The following is a 23776-nucleotide window of genomic DNA, read 5'->3' as shown; positions in this document are numbered from 1 at the left end:
CAGCGGTTCTCAAACTTTAGCAACCTGAAGACCCCCATTTTGATTTTAAAAATTGTGGGGACCCCCAAGCCCTGACTCAGCCCCGGGCCCCACTCCCACTCCATCTCTTCCCCCAAGGCCCCGCCACACCTCTTCCTGCCCCCCGATCACTCCATCCCCGATCCCTCCATCGCTAGCTCTCCCCCACCCTTGCTCACTTTCACCAGGCTGGGGCAGGGGATTGGGGTGCAGGAGGAGGTGCAGGGTGCAGGCTCTGGAAGGAAGTTGGGGTGTGGGAGGGGGTGCAAGGTGTGGGCTTTGGGAGTTTGGGTGCAGGAGGAGGTGTGGGGTGCAGGCTCTAGGAGACAGCTTGGGTGCGGGATGTGGGCTCTGGGCTGGGACATGGGTTTCGGGTGTGGGAGGGGGTGAGCGGTGCGGTTCTGGGAGGGACTTTGGGTGTGGGAGAGGGTACGGGCTCTGGGAGGGAGTTTGGGTGCAGGAGGGGGTGAAGGGTGCAGGCTCTCGGCTGGGGCAGGGGATTGGGGAGCGGGAGGGGGTGAGGAGTGGCACTTACCTCAGGTGGCTCCCGAAAGCAATCAGCACATCCCCCTGGCAGCAGCTTCTAGGTGGGGAGAGCAGGGGGTCTCCGCGTGCTGCCCCTGTCCACAGGCACCGCCCCTGCAGCTCCCATTTGCTTCAGTTCCCAGCCAATGGGAGCTGCGGAGTTGGTGCTGGGGCAGTGTGAAGAGACCCCCTGCCTTCCCACCCCAGGGGCTGCAGGGACATAGCGGCCGCTTCTGGGAGCGGTGTGGAGCCAGGACAGGTAGGGAGCCTGCCTTAGCCCCACTGCACCGCCAGACCTTTAGTGGCTAAAATCTCCCGGTTTGGCTTCAGTAGCCTCTGGGAGATAGACGGTGGGAGAGGAGTTGAGGGAGGGAGGGAGGGAGGGAGGAGTTGATCAGTGGGGTCTGCGGAACCCCTGGAGTTCCCTAGGGGACACCCAGGGGTCCAAGGACCCCAGTTTGAGAAACGCTGCTATAGGCTGATCTCTTTCCCATCTGTACCATACCAGTGACTACCATACATAGAATCATAGGACTGTAAGGGACCTCAAGATGTCATCTAGTCCAGTCCCCTACACTCTCGGCAGGACTAATTATTATCTAGACCAGTGCTATTCACTATTTCTGAAGTGGGGGCCACTTCGGCAAAAAAACCTTCAATGTGAAAGACACATGGGATGGGGCCGAGTGGTTCGGAGTGTGAGAGGTGGCCCAGCATAGGGCAGAGGGTGGGGTGCGGGCGTGAGGGCTTTGGCTAGGGGTGAGGGCTCTAGGGTGGAGCTGGGGATGAGGGGTTCAGGGAGCAGGAGAGGGTTCAGGGCTGGGTCAGAGGGTTGGGATGCTGGGGTGAGGGCTGTGGGGTGGGGCCAGGAATGCAGGGTTCAGGGTGCAGGAGGGGGGTTCAGGGCTGGGGCAGAGGGTTGGGATGCTGGGGTGAGGGCTGTGGGGTGGGGCCAGGAATGCAGGGTTCAGGAGGGGGCTCAGGGCTGGGGCAGAGGGTTGGGATGCTGGGGTGAGGGCTGTGGGGTGGGGCCAGTGATGCAGGGTTCAGGGTGCAGGAGGGGGTTCAGGGCTGGGGTAGAGGGTTGGGATGCTGGGGTGAGGGCTGTGGGTGGGGCCAGGGATGTGGGGTTCAGGGTGCAGGAGGAGGCTAAGGGCTGGGGCAGAGGGTTTGGATGCGGGGGTGCTGGCTCTGGGATGGGGCTGTGGATGAGGATTTTGGGGCGCAGGCAGGCTGCTCCGGGGCTGGGGCCTCAGGATTCCCCTAGCCCTCTCTCTGCTGGCAGGCAGCATGGGAGCTCCCACCCACCTCCTACCTCTCTCCTCTCCAGGTTCCCGCTGTGTTGCCCTTTAGAGCTGCTGCACAGCTATTTATAGCCTGCTGTGGGGCCACGCAGCTTAGAGGGAACTTAGGGAGCTGTGTTTCGGGTCAATGGGAGCCGCCACTGGCTCACAGGCCTTGCAATGAAGACCCCTGATCTAGACCATCCCTGACTGGTGTTTCTCAAAGCTTCTCTTAAAAACCTCCAATGATGGAGATCCCACAACCTCCTGAGCCAGTTTATTCCAGTGCTTCACCACCCTGACAGCTAGAAAGTTTTTCCTAATGTCCAACCTAAACCGCCCTGACTGCAATTTAACCCCATTGCTTCTAGTCCTGTCCTCAGAGGTTAAGGAGCACAGTTTTTCTCCCTCTTCCTTGTAACAACCTTTTAGGTACTTGAAAACTGTTATCATGGCCCCTTCTCAGTCTTCTCTTCTCCAGACTAAACAAACCCATTTTTTTCAATCTTCCCTCATAGGTCATGTTTTCTAGACCTTTAATCATTTTTTTTTTTTTGCTCTTCTCTGGACTCTCTCCAATTTGTCCAAACTTTCCTGAAATGTGGCACCTAGAACTGAACACAATATTCCAGTAAAGACCTAATCAGTGTGGAGTAGAGCACAAGAATTACTTCTCGTCTTCTTACAACACTCCTGCTAATACTTCCCAGAATGATATTTGCTTGTTTTGCAACAGCATTACACTGTTGACTCATATTTAGCTTGTGGTCCACTACGACCCCCAGATCCCTTTCCGCAGTACTCCTTCCTAGGCAGTCATTTCCCGTTTTGTATGTGTGCAACTGATAGCTCCTTGCTAAGTGGAGTACTTTGCAGTGCCCTTATTGAATTTCATCCCATTTACTTCAGACCAAAGACAGGAGTTGCAGAGGGAGCAAAGTAACAGGAATGAAAGATGATTTTGTCAGCAGTTTTTTGGCTGGATTAAGGGTGGGCCAGATTAGTATGGAAAAGACCCAAGGTAATGTGGACGTGGATGATTAATATGGCTGTTGGGTAAAAAGGAAGACTGTTCATATGGAATTTAGCACTCGTCATTGTGAAATGAAGACAATAACAACTCTGTTCTTAGAAAAGAGGCAAATTTTCATGTTTGGTTCATTATTATGTTAACTGATGGTTTTAAGGGTGTATCCTCAGCAAGACCGTGGCAGCTGCATGTGCCCAGCACCTCTCAGGATCAGGCCACATGAAAGGTATGGACTAGCAGCCTGCATAAAGTATAAGGAGCCAGGAACTCCTGAGCTCCAGCTCCCTCATCGACCTCAGGCAAGTCACTTAACCCCCATGCCTCAGTTTGCCCATCTGTAAAATGAAAATAATATTTGCTTACTTCACAAGTGTGTTGTGAGAATACTTGTGAAGTTCTCTGAAGATGAAAACTCTGGGATAAGGGCTAAAGGTTATTCAACCTGGAGTAAACTGTGAAACAAGTAGTTGGGAATATGCTGTAACTGTTCCTATCAATAAGTAATGGATTTCTCATTAACCATTTCTTTTTACCTCACTGTAATAATGCCTAAAGGCTGCAGTTAATGGATTTACTATTTCTGGGTTCCCTGGTGCCCATTTCTATTCTCTTTAACACCAGAATAACTTTGCTGTGTAAATATTAGACATTATGGGGGGGTGGTTATGTTCAACCTTTATTAAATGAGGATCTTGATTCACAATATTATAATTTTGGGCCTACAAGATGCTGCCATCAATAAATGAGCCCAGACAAAGGAGGTTAAAACACTTGTCAATTGTTTTATAATCTTGCTGTGGGGATTGGTATCACTTTACAGTAAAATTGCCAGAAAGAGGGCCAAAAATACCAGCATTAACTACACTTTACCCTCAAACACATTTCACTGTTCACACGTGGCAAAGGCATCTTGTATTGTGGAGTTGTGCTGGCCAAGATACATGCAGGTTTCCTTTCAGCTCAGAGATGGATGTTACAGTAATATCAGGTGACTAAGAAATATAACGTTAAGTAACAACTGAGCAGAACAGTGAGCCCAACACTTTAGATGGGCAGGCCTACATTTTCAGAAGTGACTAGTGATTTGGAGCAGCCAACTGGAGAGACCAAAAAAGGCTCAGATTTTGACAGGGCAGGTGCTCAGCGTTTTGTGAAAACCAAGTCCCTCTAAGGTGTCTCAAGTTGGACACCCAAAACCTATTTGCTTTTGAAAATTCAGGCCACAGGACAAATGTCAAGGAAAGACAATAAAATATAGCAGCAGTAATATATACAGGAAATTCACTAATGTCTGCATTGTAGGTATCTCTTCTTGATTCTCCCTCTTTTCCACTTCTTACCACCTCCTTTTCTCTCTTCTTTTATCCATTTTATTGCTTCTCCTTCATTTCTATTTAATTTTCTTATTTGAATCTTTCCTTCCCCTGAAAAGCAGCATCTCCCTCTCCTTCTTTGCCTCTCTCCTATTTGCCCCGTTCTGTTATCTACCCTGCTTGTTCTCCCTAGGTTGCCTCTGTCCCCTTATTCTTCCTCTTCTGCTCTTTCCTACTTTGGCCTCCCTTGTCTCTCTGTTCCTTCTTGCTTCTCCCCTATATTGCATGGTCTCCGGATGGTCCTCCTCTCTCTCCTTCCCCTCGTCCCATTCTTTCCCATGAATTTTCCCTGTCTCTCTACCCCCAGGATATTTGCCTGTTCCCTCACACCTCTGGTTTCCATTCTTTTGCCCCCTCCCTCTTTTTCCTGGGGATCCCCTTATTCCTCCATTAAATTTCTCAGGCTCCTTGCCTATGCCCCTTATTTTTCAACCTTGCCCCATTACCCTAGTCTGTCTCCAGTTCCTCTCTTCTCTACCCTAGGATCTCACCAGCTTCTCTTTCCCCCAACTTGAGCATTCCTCCAGTCGCTCTCAGGTGAAAGGGAGTGTACAGCTGGTGCTGTCATTGCTGTATGTATGTGTGAAGGGGGATGTGTTGGTGAGCATGAGAGCTGAAGCCAGATCACATAGTATTGGGATAACTATCAGCTGTGGGTGTGATTTTTTACTGAACTAGCTATACCACTATAACCTATAGTGTGGACACAGTTATACCAGTATAAAGGTGTCTTATATCACTATTGCTTATTCTCCAGCCCCTTCCCATATGGAAAAAAGCTCTACTGGGATAAGCACTTTATATGTCTATAACTGCATCCACACTAGGGAAAATGTGCCACTTTAACTATACTGCTACAATTTTTCTATGTAGACAAGACCTTAGTACAAGATCATTTGCCCAATATGTTAATTTGAGGTAAAAAACCATCAATAAACCTGAGTGACTGATCTTTACTTGCCAATGCCTGCAAATAGACAGGTTTGGCAATCAAGCCTTTGCACATTCAACACCTTCTAGCTACAGCGCTCTGTAGTTAGAGCTGATCAGGTGCCAATAAGATGGCTTTATTATTTTATTGTACAAAATATAATACACAGTCTATATCATGGTACTTTGAGTTTGCTGGAACAAAATAATCGTAGGCTTGGTAACACATGGAGGTGCCTGCCCTGACCCATGTCCTCCAGAAAGGGAGAAGTTGCTTTTCATTGGAGCTATCCTAGAGGGAAAAAATATATGGAAACAACAGAAATTAGTACAGATTTTACTTGGCAGGGGATATTTTTAAACAGCCTTTGCCTCAGAATTCTAGCACATTTTATATTTGTAAGGAAGCAGGACAAGACAAAGCAAGCACAGGGTGTTGAAATCCACTGTGGAGCAGTGCACACAGCAAAGCATGCAACCTTTGAGGGAAGGAGAATAACCGTGGAGGTTGGGGAGAAATAAGGTGTAGATACCGTGTGTAAGCCAACAATTTATGGGCCCCCCAAAAATGAGTTCTTATGGGATCGATAATAGGTTAATCACAGAATCACATGCCCGGGCAGGAGGAGAGAGCTGCTACAGAAGAGCTGAAGCAAGTCCTGCCTGGAGTGCCCACTCCCCAGCCTGGTGAAGAGGAGCCCCACTTAACCACACAGTATGCAGAGAGTATGAACTCTGCATGGTCCCCCTGGCCCTAGCAGCACTGCCCTGACAGAGCTTATAAACTCTGTATGCCCCTGAGCTTGGCAGCTTTCTCCCCACCACAAAGTCTACAAATTCCTCAGGAAGAGAGCTGCTGGGCATACTGAGCATGCTATGCTGATAGCTGGGAGAGGACAGGCCCATCGGACTGAAGAGGCCCCTTGGGGATTGTAAGGGAAAAGAGAAACCTCCCCAAGCTGCCCACTACCCTCCCAACATACAAAGAAGGAAATGACCGAGATCTCACCCCAACCTCGTATCTCCCCAATGGGAGATGTGCAGAGGATGGGGGTCACAGCATTCCAAGACCTGCAGAAAACTCTGAATCCCACGAAGAGAGGAAAGCAAGTGTGACTCAGGAGCCACATAGAGCTATTAAGAGCCACCCACCAACATGAATAAAAAGTAAGTATTCTACATCTTCAAGCAAAGTCCTTAGCACATGAGGTTAAGGTGACTCAATAAAGCAGCACTAAGCAACTTTCCCATGTAGGGTCTGTAACCCAGTGCCCTGCTATTTGCTGAAGGAAAAGAAGAGGTTGTTGATCTGTTAAAAAATGCCAAGATGCTATGGTGATGGGGGCCATATAGGTACCTAGGTAAACAGAATAAAACCAAGCAAGGTACAATTGCTAACTGTTTAATAGGTTTGTAGTGTATTATAAAACAGTGTCATCCTAATATTGCAAAATGAGGTGTTACAGTTGAAATCTACTGATTACTGTCTCTTACTTCTTATTCCTCCGTGCCTGGAATAGTACTTGGGCTGTGAAAGTAAAGTGTTTCTGTTCTGTGATGTTGGCTTCAAGCCTCCCATGGAGAAATTTCTTTTCAAACTCCATATTCCTTCCAGAGCCACTGTTAAAAATGTATTAGAACAATACCATTAAAATGGATTATTCTAGCTTGGTTTGTTTTACTTTTCACCTAGGCTGCTGTAAAAGAATTAATATAAACCACTTTTAAAACAAATATCTTTGGTCAACGTAATGAACAGAAACAAGATAATTTACTAGAAACAGACGAACACTACACAAAAGATATAGCACACAATTTACTTAACATACTTTAATTTTCTAACATTTTAGATCAACAGTTATTGAATTTAAGGTTTTCATTAACTCCTTCCCCAAACAACACCAAGAGAAGCTCTACAAACTCATCCTCCAAGAACCCACACGAGGGACCTTCTACCAGCCATGGCACTCTTACTAAGGAATATAGGGACTCATAGAAACCATCCTCAAACCACTCACCATACCAAGGCCCAGCTTCCTCCAGGACATAACCAACTTCCGCCACAAATGCTGCAACGTTAATAACCTACCTCAGTACACCATCCTTGCCACCATGGATCTCACTTCCCTATATGTCAACATCCCTCACAATGACAGCATAGCTGTTTGCCTCACATATTTACAAGACAATAGACAACTCTGGGCTATCCACCCCAAACACATCACTAAACTAATCCATTTCATCCTCATCCATAACAATTTTTACATTCAACAACAAACACGTCCATAACATGGGAACAGCCAGAGGTACGAGGATGGCTCCCCAATATGCCAACCTCTTCTTGGGCCACCTTGAAGAAGAATTTCTGGGCAAATGCACCACAAACCAAAAATATACTTGAGATACACTGATGATATTTTCATCCTTTGAAGAGATGACTTAAACTCCCTCATAGATTTCCATCACAACTTCAACAGTCATCACCAGTCCATTAAACTCTCTCTAGAACACTCCCATACCAGCATCAACTTCCTAGACACCATGATCAGCTTCAACAATGGAACCCTACAGATAACTATATACAAGAAACTCACAGATCACCACACCTACCTTCATAGATCCAGTAACCACCCCAAACACACCAAGAAATCTGTTATCTACAGCCAGACACTCAGATACCACAGAATATGCTCTGAGGAGAAAGTCCAGGATATACTCCTTAAAATACTCAAAACTACCTTCACCAACCAAGGACACTCCACCAGAGAAGTAGATTACATCAGGGAATGAGTCCCCCAAATGCCCGAAGAGAATCTGCTTCAATACAAAAATAAAATCCCTTCTGACCACATACTACTAGTTGCCACCTACCACCCCACACTGGAATCCACACGCAGTATAATAAGGCTAAGATTTTGTCATGGGTATTTTTAGTAAAAGTCACAGACAGGACGCAGGCAATAAACAATAAATCATGGAAGCCCGAACCCCGCAACCTGGCACCAACAGCCTGAGCCCTGCTGTGCAGGGCTGAAGTTATGGAGGTCATGCAAAATCACGGAATCTGTGACCTCCATGACCAACTCACAGTCTTAGTGTATCATCAAACAACTATCAACCCATACTTGATGGGGATCCTATCGTGAAAGACACACCAATTCAAAGGGGCAGCAGACCCTGCCAGAACAACAGATGCAAAACCTGCAGACATATCTCCACTACTATAATGATGAACACCCCCTACAAAACACTTTTCAAGATCCATGGTCCTACACATGCCTATCACAACATGTGGTGTCAGAGGTGCTGGAAAAAATTGTATAGTGGGGGTGCTGAGAGCCACTGAACCAAACAGTAAATGATGGAAACCACTTCAAGCCAAGGGGTGCAGCAGCACCCTCAGTTCCAGCACCTATGTGTGGCATCCCTCATCCAGTGCACTAAATGCCAAAATAGCAACTCTGTGTGTGAAACCAGACAATCATTATGCTCTGGAATAAATTTACACAGGAAAACATTAAAAGACAACAACAAACCTTTTGTTAAAACACAAAAACGCCCTGTGGGTGAACTCTATATCTGACCTATCAGCCCTCATCCTCAAAAGAAACCTGCACAACACTTTCAAAAGACGAGGCTGGGAGCTTAAATTCATTACTCAATTGGACACCAAAAATCATGAATTGAACAGAGATGCTGGATTTATGGCTTATTACAACAATCTGTAGCCCACTAACCCCCTCTTTTTGTCCTATGACTGCAGAGATTGTTAACGGGCCACTCTAGCTTGAATGGTCCCTTATACTATGTGCTAACTACCTATGCTAAACACTCTATTCCACCTGGCATTTTGCTGTGACTCTGGGAGTTCCTTTCCCAGTCCTGAAGAAGAGTTCTGTGTGGCTTGATAGCTTGTCTCTCAGGACAAGCCTACACTTAAAACACTGCATCAGCGCATCTTTGCCGATGCAGTTGCGCCACTGTAGCACTTTAATGAAGACGCTCTACTCCGACAGGACAGAGCTCTTCTGTCAGCATGGTTAATCCACCTCCCTGAGAGGCGGTAGTTATGTCCGCAGAAGAAGCTCTCCCACCGACATAGTGCTGTCTGCATGGAGGATAAAAATCAGTATAACTACGTCACTCAGGAGAGTGGATTTTTCATACCCCATAGCGATACAGCTATACCGATATAGGTATGTAGCGCAGACCAGACCTCACCAACAGAAGTTGGTTCAATATAAGATATTACCTCACCCACCTTGTCTCCCTACCAATGGTAACTTTCAATTCCAAGTGTGCTGGTGATTTATGTTACAATAGAAACAGTGCCTTTCTATATCTCCTCCCATCTAAGGATAAAGTCTTTTTATCAAAGATGATTGCCCACCCAGCCCCCTGAAAAATCAAGAGCTTCTACAGGAAATAGCAGGATGAGTGGGTGCAGACAGGAACAAGGTTTTTAAACAGACATTAACTCAGGTGCAAGCATATTTTAAAATAACAGAAAATTCAACTCTCCGTAAGCTTGGAGAGATTTTTGAAAAAGGAATAACTCATGTGGAAAGAGTTTTATTAATAGGAATTCAGACTGATTTTACCCTAGTACTGTGACGATATTAACGAGCATGTTGTAATGATTAAAGAAAAAGCCTTTTGTGATACTATGTATGAGGAGCAGGACACTATTACAATTAACTGTATAAGCCTATTAAAAACTAAGGATCCAGTCCCTTGTTATACAGTGCATTCTCAACCCACAGTGCAGTCAGTGGAAGTTGAGAACTCTCAGTACTTTCCTGGATCAGACCCTCTAATGGTCTTGTGCGGATTTAAATGCATTTTACTAGCCCCTGCCTGTTACATAATTAGACAGATATCTCATTAATATGTTCATTCAAACAACCATTTACATAAGGGAAGCGAATGTGTGGATTCTATTACAGAATGGGTGGATGGACCTGGTAGATATGCTGTAAAAACAGACTTCCTGGATGAACTAAGTAGGTATGGTAGATTCATCAAATAATTTTAAAACTAATGTTCACCCCAAAAATAACACATTGGTTTTAATATTTGTGCAAATATTTGATTAAAATGTACTGAAGGTACAATCTTGCACCCGCAGGGAGATGTACTGAATGACCTACATGGCCTTTTCCATCTCTAACATCAATGATTTTATGCTACCTAACATTTCACAGCTAGACAGCAATATTGCTAGATAACAGTGTGGTGCTCTCAGTCAGCTGGAAAACATTCAAAATCTCACTAACGTTTAAAAGGCAGGTAAAGGAGGCGTTGAAAGGGATTAAGTAAAAATGTGGAAGAACAATAAAGAGGTTTATATTTATTATGTGGTGACTCAAAGTCCTGTAGGTGCAGATTCGTTCACCTTACTAGAAACTGCTCTTGCATTCACTGGGAGTTTGGCCAAATCTGCGATTGCCCATTGAGCAGGAAAAAACAGCCTGAGAGAACAGATTGCAAAAAGGAACTGTTTAAGCTTCATTTATCAATAATCCTTCACATCAGCTACCAGTCAGAGCTGCTGGGTTTAGCTGTAGGAATACATAGTCATGAAACAACTCTAATATAAAGGTTAAACAATAATTAAATAAGCAAACAAAAAATATGCTGAGATGCCTTTCAGTCTAGTCAATGGAGATTTCAAAAGCAATTTAATAATGAAAAGCCAGTTAGTGACATCAGCTAAAAAATGTTCCAAGAATGTTTCAGTGGGATCTGCCAAACACCCTCCTTCCTTATTCCTAATCTGGTATATTACTATGGATCTTTTTAAACTGCAATGTGATCCTCTCATGCCTTGAGGGCAAAATCTTGCCCTTCTAGCCCACCCGAAACTCACACTGACTTCAATGGAATATTGAGTATGTATGCAAGGAATGCAAGATTGGATCTTGAGTCTGCAAGTTAGTGGTCTCACTCTCTTTGTCCAAAGACCATTGCAATGTTGCATAATAAGGACTTGGTAGGAGTCAGGAACTCTTGCCCCAAAGTCTCCATTCAGGGTGGAGGATGTATGTTTGTTCTTCACAGAAAGGGAATTTAAGGTATATTGGGAACACACAAGATTAATGTTTAGCAACCAAACTGTATGGTAGGAGAGTTGAAAACATAGCCTCCCATGTTTTCACTGGAAAAAAGGTTGTGTTTTTACACTGCGATAGCCATCTGAGTGTAAAATCCTAGTGGAGACAAAGCACTGTAGTTTTAACTCAATATAGCTAGTTCTCAAGGGGGTGTATTGACCCTGAGTAGCTATATTGGTATAGCTATAGGTAAAACTACCTATGTCAGGTCTCCATTAGGATTTTACATTGAGATAGCTTTCGCAATGTAAAAAAACACACCTTTTTTGCAGTGACGATAAAACCTGAGTTACAGTGAATCTAGAGGGGTGTAATTTACATATTCAAGGGGTGGGAAGATGGAGGATACTTCTTAGACTTACCTCTGAATTTAGCTTTTGGTCACATACAAGCTTGGCACAATAATTTCGATGGATAATATCAATATTTGTTTTTAAGCATGTTTTTATTTTTATTGATTTGAATTTTCACAGCTGCAGGAAATCCTGGGCCAGATCACATAATAATTATTTAATGACAGTAAACATTGAGATTCAAAAAGCTAAAGCTTTATAGAAGGGCTGTCAATTAATTGCAGTTAACTCAAGTAATTAACACAAAACAAATTAACTAGATTAAAAAAATAGTTGTGATTAATTGCAGTTTTAATAGCACTGTTAAATTAGTATTCTATTATTGTTTATTATAAATATTTTGGATGCTTTTCTACATTTTCAAATATATTGATTTCAATTACAACACAGAATACAAAGTGTACAGTGCTCACTTTATATTATTATATCGATTACAAATATTTGCTCTGTAAAAAGATAAACAAAAGAAATAGAATTTTTTCAATTCACCTCATACAAGTATTATAGTGCAATCTCTTTATCGTGAAAGAGCAACTTACAAATGTAGACTTTTCTGTTACAAAGCTGTGCTCAAAAACAAAACAATGTAAAACTTGAGAGCCTACAAGTCCACTCAGTCCTACTATTTGTTCAACCAATTGCTAAGACAAACAAGTTTGTTTACATTTATGGGAGATAATGCTGCCCACTTCTTATTTATGGTATCACCTGAACGTGAGAACAGTGATGCTTGTTAAAAAAAAATAATGCAGTCATAAATATAAAGGGAAGGGTAACCACCTTTCTGTATACAGTGCTATAAAATCCCTCCTGGCCAGAGGCAAAACCCATTCACCTGTAAAGGGTTAAGAAGCTAAGGTAACCTAGTTGGCACCTGACCCAAAATGACCAATGAGAGGACAAAATTCTTTCAAATCTGGAGCAGGGGGAACAAAGGGTCTTCTATCTGTGTGATGCTTTTACCGGGAACAGATCAGGAATGCAGACTTACAACTCCTGTTAATGACAGGTTTCAGAGTAACAGCCGTGTTAGTCTGTATTCGCAAAAAGAAAAGGAGTACTTGTGGCACCTTAGAGACTAAACAATTTATCTGAGCATAAGCTTTCATGAGCTACAGCTCACTTCATCGGGTGACTCCGATGCTTCGTGATTTTACCCACATTCTGCCATATATTTCATGTTATGGAAGCCTCAGATGACGGCCCAACATATGTTGCTCAATTTAAGAACACTTTCACCGCAGATTTGACAAAATACAAAGAAGGTACCAATGTGAGATTTCTAAAGATAGCTACAGCATGCAACCCCATGTTTAAGAAGCTGAAATGCCTTCCAAAATCTGAGAGGGATGAGGTGTGGAACATGTTGTCGGAAGTCTTAAAAGAGCAATACTCCGAAACTACAGTATCCAAACCACCAACAAAGAAAATCAACTGTCTGTTGGTGGCATCTGAGTCAGATGCCGAAAATGAAGGTGCGTCGGTTCGCACTGCTTTGGATCGTACCAAGTAGAACACACCTGTTCTCACTTTCAGGTGACATTGTAAATAAGAACCAGACAGCATCTTTAGAAATCTCCCCCAAGATTATTTTTTTAATGAGCACCATCAGCATGGAAGCATGTCCTCTGGAATGGTGGTCGAAGCACGAAGGGGCATGCGAATGTTTAGGCATATCTGGCACGTAAATACCTCGCAACACCGGCTACTACAATGCCATGCAAATGACTGTTCTCACTTTCAGGTGGCATTATAAATAAGAAGCAGGCAGCATTAATCATCTACAAATATAAACAAACTCATTTGTCTTAGCTATGGGATGAATAAGTAGCAGACTGAGTGGATTTGTAGGCTCTAAAGTTTTACATTGTTTTGGTTTTGAATGCAGTTATGTAAAAAATAAATAAATAAATAATTCCACATTTGTAAGTTACACTTCCACAATAAAGAGATTGCACTATAGTACTTGTAAGAGGTGAACTGAAAAATACTATCTTTTATCTTTTTTACAGTGCAAATGTCTGTAATAGAAATAATAAAATAAGCACTGTACACTTTGTATTCTGTGTTGTAATTGAAAACAATATTATTTGAAAAGAAAGAAAAACATCCAAATATAATTAAATTGGTATTCTATTATTGTTTAACAGTGCAATTAAAACTGTAATTAATTGTAACTATTTTTTCATCTTGTGATTAATTGCAATTTTTTAAAATTGTTTGACAGCCCTATTTTATAGGTATTAAAAAACAAATTGTCAACATCATATATCAAAATATTCAAAGTAAATATTCTTAAATCAAACTCTTATCTATTATCATTATCTTACTTTGCCTATAGGTAAATTTTGCTTATTATTAATGGAATTATTTTTATCAGTTTCTGTATGTACAGTGGAATCAACATTTATGGATAAAAATCTAATCTTTTAAAACCAAGTCCTATATCAAAAGGAAAAGTACAGTATAACAGTAGCATAAGTGAAACCTATCCAGAAAATGATTGTTACGGAAGCACCCTCTTTATGTGATATACAATCACTAGCAGCGCTAAAACAGGATGCTACAGAAGAAACAGTAGCCTTGTTTGTGCAGGACAATTTTAGTCTCAAATGATGGGATTTGGGAAACTCTATTAATAGACTCAGGGAGACACAAATCAAGGCTGGAGAGATCTTAAACAATAAAATAGCCACAAGGATATGTTTTTGAACATGTGACTTAAAAATAGACGGATCATATGTTCTTAAAATGATTTTAACTAGGTATAGACCGAAGCATATTAATTGAAGAAAATGATACTCAAGGTATGTTTTGAGACCTGCCATAGGATTTATTTAAACACACTCTGGGTCTTATCCAGAAAGCACCATTGGGGCCATGCAAGCCCTAAAAAGTTGCTGCAGATCCTGGTTCTGTAGCAGTCTGATTTGCTCAATGGAAAGACTGAAATGTCATGGAAACCGATACACTGAAAATAACATTCATATCCCACGTGGCAAGTTGCAGAGCTGACTGAGAAGCAGAGATCTCTTTGCCTCTTGTAGTCTAGGTGTCATATTTTAAAACACTCTTCTGCCCCTTGTGATTACACTTCAAATGGGAATTCAAGAGTAGCATAAACCTCTTGCATGACCACAAGCAAATCAGACAAGTTCCTAAATCCATAGTCTGAGTAGCTGCAATTTAATTTCATAAAATATGGAGTTAGAAATATGCTGAACTCAGTGTTTAAGAAACAAAGGGAAAGAGCTATTTTCTCTCTGCAATGGTGTCAAGAAGGTAACATAGGTATATTTGCCACGAGAAAATTTGAGAAATATCAGGTTACTGAATCACATGGTCTTTTCCGGGTTCTATGTTGCATAATGTCAAGCTGATGAATTGCATGGACTTCTATGTACTCTGTATGTTCCCCAAGTTTTAGAATGATGGAACAAATAACGGGCCATAAGGATTTCTCCAAGTTCTGTACATTCCCATAAGGATGATAATCAACATCATGGCTTTGCTTTAATGAACTGACCTGGTTTTCAGCATACTCTCTCATCAGCATTTTAGATTCCATTTCCCAAACAAACACTTCTTATTTTCTGACTACAGAGATTACCTGCAGCTGGATGTTTAATTTGGCATCCATCTCTCCGAAAATAAAGCTCTTCTTCAAGTACTTCCTTAACTCTCTTAGGTGGCTCAACATATACAAATTTCTTCCCTGTTTGCAAAACATATTGCAAAAAATTGGTTACTTTAAAGCCCCAAACTGTTAATGTACATCTTGTTTTATCCTATTCTATTAGTGTTTTTAATACACCTTCCCACTTCTCATCATTTAGAGATATCCAGAGGTATGCAGTCAGGTCCAGATATTCCAAGCTTGGGTGGCACCATGGCTCCCAATATTATGGCCAAAGGGGAACTGTTTGCAAACCTTTGCAGGGTTCAGAAAGTGCAAGACTGTGCTTGGATTCACTGAACATGGCACTGCAACTTTTGAGACTATGGTACAGTACATCTAAACTACAAACAGCAGCCTGTGGCAGTGAGTCTTGGAGTCCGAGGTCTACAGACTCGGGCTCATGCTACAGCGCTAAAAACAGCTATGTAGACATTGCAGCTTGTGCTAGAGCCCCTACCCCTATCCGCTCCCCAGGGCCTCTGTGAGCTGCAGTTATCTTTAGCACTCTATTGTGAGCTCAATGAGCCAGAGTCTGTAGACCTGGGCTCTGAGACTTGCTGTCATGGGCCACCATTTGCAGCGTACATGCACCATGACCCCGTGATGTTGTTCCAGCACATAGAGAACCCAGGGGAATGGCAGTGCAGGGTAAACGGGCAGGTCACACCCCTGCCCAAGGAAAAGACAGAGTCCTCGGCAGGGTGGGGATGTCTGAGACTCCCTGGTGAAGGCTACTGCTCACTACAGGGTGCGGATGGGGTAGGAAAAGACCCCCAGGAGGAAGAGTGAAGGGGCAGGAGAGACTACACAGGAATAGTGAGGTGCCCCTACAGGGAGATATGGGAAGACACCCTCAAGGAAAGGCACTGCAGGGAACGATGAGCTGGGAAGGGGGGAGACCACTAGAGCAGTAGTCTCCAAAGTGGGGTGCACACACCCCAGGGGGTGAGCCAGAGGATCCCAGGGGGCGCACAGCAGGAGGAGCACTGCCGGACGGCACTTCGCCATTTTTTTTCTTCAGTAGCAGCTCTGCACGACTGCAGCAGGCCTTCCTCTCTGGCAGCACGCCCGCGACAGGTCTTCCCCTCTCCCATCTTCGGCGGCACACCTGCGGCAAGTGTTCCCCTCTGTGGTAAGTCTTCCCCTCTCCTTTCTTCAGCAGCACCGTGGGGGTGCACGATCCAAAAACTTTGGAGACCACTGCACTAGGGCAGTGGTCTTCAATCTTTTTTCATGTGCAGACCTCTAAAACATTTCAAATGGAGGTGTGGACCCCTTTGAAAATCTATTGTCTGTATATATAGCTGAACAGATTCAGTCAGTTTTCAGTCAAAGTCTTTCATGGAACCCTTAAATAGTCTGTGGACCATCAGGGGTTCATGGACCAAACGTTGAGAACGACTATACTAGGGAAAGGAAAATGATGGGTTGTTTGGGACCCCATGGGGAGGCAATCTCACCCACATTGAAGGGCTGGAAAAGATGGGGTGAGACACCCCGCCCCTCCGAAGAGGGCTGGAGTGACACCACCAGGGCCAAGGCTGTGCCCACAGAGCAGGCAGTCCCACTTGAAGGGGGATGGATAGTGAGATGGGATTCCAGGGCAGGACAGTGCCCTTTGCAGGGGGAATGAATGGGACATGTGACCACAGGGGTGGGGCAGGGCACCAGCCCTGCTGGGGGATGGATGGGGAGATGAGACCCGACGGCAGGGCAGTGGATGGGAGCTGGGACCCGAGGACAGGGCAGTGCCCCTGCAGGGGGATGGACGGGAGCCAAGACACACCAGGGCAGGGCAGTGCCCCTGCAGGGGGTGGACGGGAGCCAAGACACACCAGGGCAGGGCAGTGCCCCTGCAGGGGGCGGACGGGAGCCAAGACACACCAGGGCAGGGCAGTGCCCCTGCAGGGGGATGGACGGGAGCCAAGACACACCAGGGCAGGGCAGTGCTCCTGCAGGGGGATGGACGGGAGCCAAGACACACCAGGGCAGGGCAGTGCCCCTGCAGGGGGATGGACGAGAGCCAAGACACACCAGGGCAGGGCAGTGCTCCTGCAGGGGGATGGACGGGAGTCAAGACACACCAGGGCAGGGCAGTGCCCCTGCAGGGGGCGGACGGGAGCCAAGACACACCAGGGCAGGGCAGTGCCCCTGCAGGGGGATGGACGGGAGCCAAGACACACCAGGGCAGGGCAGTGCCCCTGAAGGGGGATGGACGGGAGCCAAGACACACCAGGGCAGGGCAGTGCCCCTGCAGGGGGTGGACGGGAGCCAAGACACACCAGGGCAGGGCAGTGCCCCTGCAGGGGGATGGACGGGAGCCAAGACACACCAGGGCAGGGCAGTGCTCCTGCAGGGGGATGGACGGGAGCCAAGACACACCAGGGCAGGGCAGTGCTCCTGCAGGGGGATGGACGGGAGCCAAGACACACCAGGACTGGGCAGTGCCCCTGCAGGGGGCGGACGGGAGCCAAGACACACCAGGGCAGGGCAGTGCCCCTGCAGGGGGATGGACGGGAGCCAAGACACACCAGGGCAGGGCAGTGCTCCTGCAGGGGGATGGACGGGAGCCAAGACACACCAGGGCAGGGCAGTGCCCCTGCAGGGGGCGGACGGGAGCCAAGACACACCAGGGCTGGGCAGTGCCCCTGCAGGGGGCGGACGGGAGCCAAGACACACCAGGGCAGGGCAGTGCCCCTGCAGGGGGCGGACGGGAGCCAAGACACACCAGGGCTGGGCAGTGCCCCTGCAGGGGGCGGACGGGAGCCAAGACACACCAGGGCAGGGCAGTGCCCCTGCAGGGGGCGGACGGGAGCCAAGACACACCAGGGCAGGGCAGTGCCCCTGCAGGGGGCGGACGGGAGCCAAGACACACCAGGGCAGGGCAGTGCCCCTGCAGGGGGATGGACGGGAGCCAAGACACACCAGGGCAGGGCAGTGCCCCTGCAGGGGGCGGACGGGAGCCAAGACACACCAAGGCAGGGCAGTGCCCCTGCAGGGGGCGGACGGGAGCCAAGACACACCAGGGCAGGGCAGTGGCCCTGCAGGGGGCGGACGGGAGCCAAGACACACCAGGGCAGGGCAGTGCCCCTACAGGGGGATGGACGGGAGCCAAGACACACCAGGGCAGGGCAGTGGCCCTGCAGGGGGCGGACGGGAGCCAAGACACACCAGGGCAGGGCAGTGCCCCTGCAGGGGGATGGACGGGAGCCAAGACACACCAGGGCAGGGCAGTGCCCCTGCAGGGGGATGGACGGGAGCCAAGACACACCAGGGCAGGGCAGTGGCCCTGCAGGGGGCGGACGGGAGCCAAGACACACCAGGGCAGGGCAGTGCCCCTGCAGGGGGATGGACGGGAGCCAAGACACACCAGGGCAGGGCAGTGCCCCTGCAGGGGGATGGACGGGAGCCAAGACACACCAGGGCAGGGCAGTGCCCCTGCAGGGGGATGGACGGGAGCCAAGACACACCAGGACAGGGCAGTGCCCCTGCAGAGGATGGACGGGAGCCAAGACACACCAGGGCTGGGCAGTGCCCCTGCCGGGGGGTGGACGGGAGCCAAGACACACCAGGGCAGGGCAGTGCCCCTGCAGGGGGATGGACGGGAGCCAAGACACACCAGGGCAGGGCAGTGCCCCTGCAGGGGGTGGACGGGAGCCAAGACACACCAGGGCAGGGCAGTGCCCCTGCAGGGGGGTGGACGGGAGCCAAGACACACCAGGGCAGGGCAGTGCCCCTGCAGGGGGATGGACGGGAGCCAAGACTCACCAGGGCAGGGCAGTGCCCCTGCAGGGGGATGGACGGGAGCCAAGACACACCAGGGCTGGGCAGTGCCCCTGCAGGGGAGGGACGGGAGCCAAGACACACCAGGGCAGGGCAGTGCCCCTGCAGGGGGATGGACGGGAGCCAAGACACACCAGGGCAGGGCAGTGCCCCTGCAGGGGGATGGACGGGAGCCAAGACACACCAGGGCTGGGCAGTGCCCCTGCAGGGGGGTGGACGGGAGCCAAGACACACCAGGGCAGGGCAGTGCCCCTGCAGGGGGATGGACGGGAGCCAAGACACACCAGGGCAGGGCAGTGCTCCTGCAGGGGGATGGACGGGAGCCAAGACACACCAGGGCAGGGCAGTGCTCCTGCAGGGGGATGGACGGGAGCCAAGACACACCAGGACTGGGCAGTGCCCCTGCAGGGGGCGGACGGGAGCCAAGACACACCAGGGCAGGGCAGTGCCCCTGCAGGGGGCGGACGGGAGCCAAGACACACCAGGGCTGGGCAGTGCCCCTGCAGGGGAGGGACGGGAGCCAAGACACACCAGGGCAGGGCAGTGCCCCTGCAGGGGGATGGACGGGAGCCAAGACACACCAGGGCTGGGCAGTGCCCCTGCAGGGGGCGGACGGGAGCCAAGACACACCAGGGCAGGGCAGTGCCCCTGCAGGGGGCGGACGGGAGCCAAGACACACCAGGGCAGGGCAGTGCCCCTGCAGGGGGCGGACGGGAGCCAAGACACACCAGGGCAGGGCAGTGCCCCTGCAGGGGGCGGACGGGAGCCAAGACACACCAGGGCAGGGCAGTGCCCCTGCAGGGGGCGGACGGGAGCCAAGACACACCAGGGCAGGGCAGTGCCCCTGCAGGGGGCGGACGGGAGCCAAGACACACCAGGGCAGGGCAGTGCCCCTGCAGGGGGATGGACGGGAGCCAAGACACACCAGGGCAGGGCAGTGGCCCTGCAGGGGGCGGACGGGAGCCAAGACACACCAGGGCAGGGCAGTGCCCCTGCAGGGGGATGGACGGGAGCCAAGACACACCAGGGCAGGGCAGTGCCCCTGCAGGGGGATGGACGGGAGCCAAGACACACCAGGGCAGGGCAGTGCCCCTGCAGGGGGATGGACGGGAGCCAAGACACACCAGGGCAGGGCAGTGCCCCTGCAGGGGGCGGACGGGAGCCAAGACACACCAGGGCTGGGCAGTGCCCCTGCAGGGGGATGGACGGGAGCCAAGACACACCAGGGCAGGGCAGTGCCCCTGCAGGGGGATGGACGGGAGCCAAGACACACCAGGGCTGGGCAGTGCCCCTGCAGGGGAGGGACGGGAGCCAAGACACACCAGGGCAGGGCAGTGCCCCTGCAGGGGGACGGACGGGAGCCAAGACACACCAGGGCTGGGCAGTGCCCCTGCCGGGGGGTGGACGGGAGCCAAGACACACCAGGGCAGGGCAGTGCCCCTGCAGGGGGATGGACGGGAGCCAAGACACACCAGGGCAGGGCAGTGCCCCTGCAGGGGGTGGACGGGAGCCAAGACACACCAGGGCAGGGCAGTGCCCCTGCAGGGGGGTGGACGGGAGCCAAGACACACCAGGGCAGGGCAGTGCCCCTGCAGGGGGATGGACGGGAGCCAAGACTCACCAGGGCAGGGCAGTGCCCCTGCAGGGGGATGGACGGGAGCCAAGACACACCAGGGCTGGGCAGTGCCCCTGCAGGGGAGGGACGGGAGCCAAGACACACCAGGGCAGGGCAGTGCCCCTGCAGCGGGATGGACGGGAGCCAAGACACACCAGGGCAGGGCAGTGCCCCTGCAGGGGGGTGGACGGGAGCCAAGACACACCAGGGCAGGGCAGTGCCCCTGCAGGGGGATGGACGGGAGCCAAGACACACCAGGGCTGGGCAGTGCCCCTGCAGGGGGGTGGACGGGAGCCAAGACACACCAGGGCAGGGCAGTGCCCCTGCAGGGGGATGGACGGGAGCCAAGACACACCAGGGCTGGGCAGTGCCCCTGCAGGGGGTGGACGGGAGCCAAGACACACCAGGGCAGGGCAGTGCCCCTGCAGGGGGATGGACGGGAGCCAAGACACACCAGGGCAGGGCAGTGCCCCTGCAGGGGGATGGACGGGAGCCAAGACACACCAGGGCAGGGCAGTGCCCCTGCAGGGGGGTGGACGGGAGCCGGCCGGGACGCCCCAGGGCAGGGTTGGCGGGGCCACGGGACCCTAAGGCTGGGGGCGGCCCCACCACTCACAGGGCTGGCCGCAGTGGCCGCTCCCCGCCGGCTCCGCACAGACGCTGTTTCCCGCATCCCCGGCCGCCGGCTCCTGCTGGGGCTCCGCGGCCGCCTCCCTCATGCCACCGCCGCCGCCTCTGCCCCGGCTCTGCCGGCCGCGCCCCGCCCGTTGCCATAGGAGCTCGGGGCGGGGGAGGGAGGAGCGGCAGCCCGGGGGACAGCAGCGCGGCCGGGGCTGGGGGCGAGAGCTCGGCCGCCGCGGGGCTCTGGGCAGAGGCGCGGGGAGAGGGGCCGAGCAGCCCGGGGCTGGGCCGCAGGGCACCGCCCGGGGGAGCGGAAGGCGGGGGGCGAAGGCTCAGGGCGTTCCTGGCCCTGCGCGGCGCCGCTCTCCCCTCGCTGGCTGTTAGGGCGGCTCCATAAGCCGCCCGGCTCCGGCGGCAGCTCGCACGTTTCGTCCCAGGGTCACTCAAAGCGGGGCTGCTGCAAGCGTCGCCTGCCCGCCCCAGGCCCTGCCTGAGGTAGGGGAGCAGCGCCCAGGCGGGGAAGGGAGGCCAAGAGCGTGGCTCAGGGTCAGCCAGGGGTAAACCGAGTGAGTCCTGACGGCTGCTCCCCTGCTTCGCCCGCCCCCTGGCCGCCTGAAATAGCGTCTGAGGCAGCAGAAGCTATGGGAAACTCCAGCTCCATCCTCTTCCTTTGGCTGTTTAGACCAGTGGTTCTCAAACTTTTGTACTAGTGACCCCTTTCACATAGCAAGCCTCTGAGTGTGGGCCCCCCCCCCCGAAATTAAAAACACGCTTTAATATGTCTAATACCATTATAAATGCTGGAAGCAAAGCGGGGTTTGGGGTAGAGGCTGACAGCTGGCAACTCCCCTTGTAATAACTGAGGGTTAGGGGTCAGGACCCCCCTTTGAGAACCCCCATTTGAGACTGCACATGCTTCTGGGCAGGGATTGGGTCTTCCCCTGCCTTTGGAAAGTCCCTAGCACATTTGAGGCTCTATCACAAGCTAAGGAAATAATATTTTGGGTAAAATCAATTAATTAAATAAACACACACCTCCTCCTTTGTTGTCCCACCTTTTGGGTCTTCCACACGTTTTATAGGCCAGGTAAAGGTAGTTGGGTAAACTGCCTTTTTTACCAGATTGCACTTTTTGTCCCATTGCTAGAATTGGTTCTAGCTCAAGGCTAGGAACATCCAGTTTCTGTGGCTTATGGCAAACTATGTAATAATTCTTTGCAACCTTGTAAACCGCCTGTGGCCACTATAATTAAAAGTGGGGGGTGGGTTTTTAACTGTTATTGTATCTGAAAGGTTTGTGCAAGTCAGTATATTGGACATGGAGTATGCACATTGCACTAATTAACCTTTCCTTTGCCACATTTCTACATGGTGCCAGTGTTAGGCCTTTTAGAAGCAGAGCTATTTAAAGGAGAGGACCTACAGAAAATACATCACAGTAACAAACAAAAATGCTGCTAGATACGTTGGCTGTTGTAGATTTATAGTGTAGGAAGAATGTCTGATTTTAATAATAATTAAGTTTGCAAACTGTATAAGATTAAACATCTTGAAATGTATTCCCTTCATAAAAATTAAGCACAGAGCTTTGCCTCTTCTTGTTTAGCTGATGTTTTATTTTTTCTAGATTTGAGAAAAAAAAGTTGGTATTTATTGCAGGACATAGAGAACGCCACTAGATGGAGGTAGGGTTGCAAAGATTGATGATCTGATGCTGGTCTGGTAGAAAATTGTGAGTTTTACCAGTCACAACAATTGGAGCAGCCTTAAGTAGACCCAGACTTTGAATTTTGAAGAAGCTGAAATTAAAGCTTGTTTTATGGATACAGTACGTAGTTGTATGGATGTAGGGTTTGTAATCGGTAAGGATCATATATAGGGAATGGTGATTTTGAAAACCCAGGCTTGTCTATGCTTGTCATTTTTAGTTGTGTTTTAACATGTTACCCTGTGCTAACACATTTGTAAATTCTAGTGTAAACCCTAGCCTAGGCTTTGAGTTAAGCTTGATTAGCAGCATATGTCTGTGTCCTGGAACAAATGTTCATTCAGCATCAAGCATTTACAATCATATTAATAAAAGTGTTAAAACACCACTAAAAATGAAAATATAGACAAGACCCATGTTACTATTATGTTTGCATGTCTGTGTGATACTGGTGTGGTTTGGACTCAAGGGTTTCATTCACTTTCTGCAGACAGGCTACAAACAGAATTTACAAATGATGTGATGATTAAAAACCAGGACTGTACTTTGAAATTTCACTTTTCAATTGCAGTTCTGTACATTATAATAGAAGTGCTGAGTAATACTACTTATGTAATACTTTTCATCTCAAACTACTTTACAAAGGAAGGCAAGTCTCCAAAGTACAGAGAGGTGAAGCGTCTACACAGAAAGCCACTAGCAAAACTGGGAACAAAATTAAGGTCTCCTGACTTCCAGTCAAATG

At 49.2% G+C, this 23776-nt stretch overlaps 1 protein-coding gene across 2 annotated transcripts; it reads right to left on the bottom strand.

Moving 5' to 3' along the window:
* Positions 1-3658: 3658 nt before the first annotated feature.
* On the bottom strand, positions 3659-21504 carry LOC311515452 (uncharacterized protein C11orf97 homolog). 2 transcript variants are annotated; one of them, XM_084618522.1, is made up of 4 exons: positions 21319-21504; positions 15236-15340; positions 6654-6779; positions 3659-5451 (listed from the first exon to the last, which is right to left on the bottom strand). In XM_084618522.1, exons 1-4 carry the CDS (start codon positions 21419-21421, stop codon positions 5447-5449), a joined length of 339 nt encoding a protein of 112 aa, XP_084474648.1. In that variant the 5' UTR covers positions 21422-21504; the 3' UTR covers positions 3659-5446. The 2 variants fall into 2 exon arrangements, with proteins under 2 accessions (XP_084474648.1, XP_084474647.1); XM_084618521.1 differs by lacking the exon at positions 21319-21504 and adding an exon at positions 16242-16595.
* Between the last annotated feature and the right edge of the window lie 2272 nt (positions 21505-23776).

This window comes from Lepidochelys olivacea (assembly GCF_965140295.1).
Source record: "Lepidochelys olivacea isolate rLepOli2 genome assembly, chromosome: 1".
Classification (NCBI taxonomy): Eukaryota; Metazoa; Chordata; order Testudines; family Cheloniidae; genus Lepidochelys; species Lepidochelys olivacea.
The sequence above is the reverse complement of the archived record's forward strand: the minus strand, read 5'-3'. Positions and strand labels throughout refer to the sequence as shown.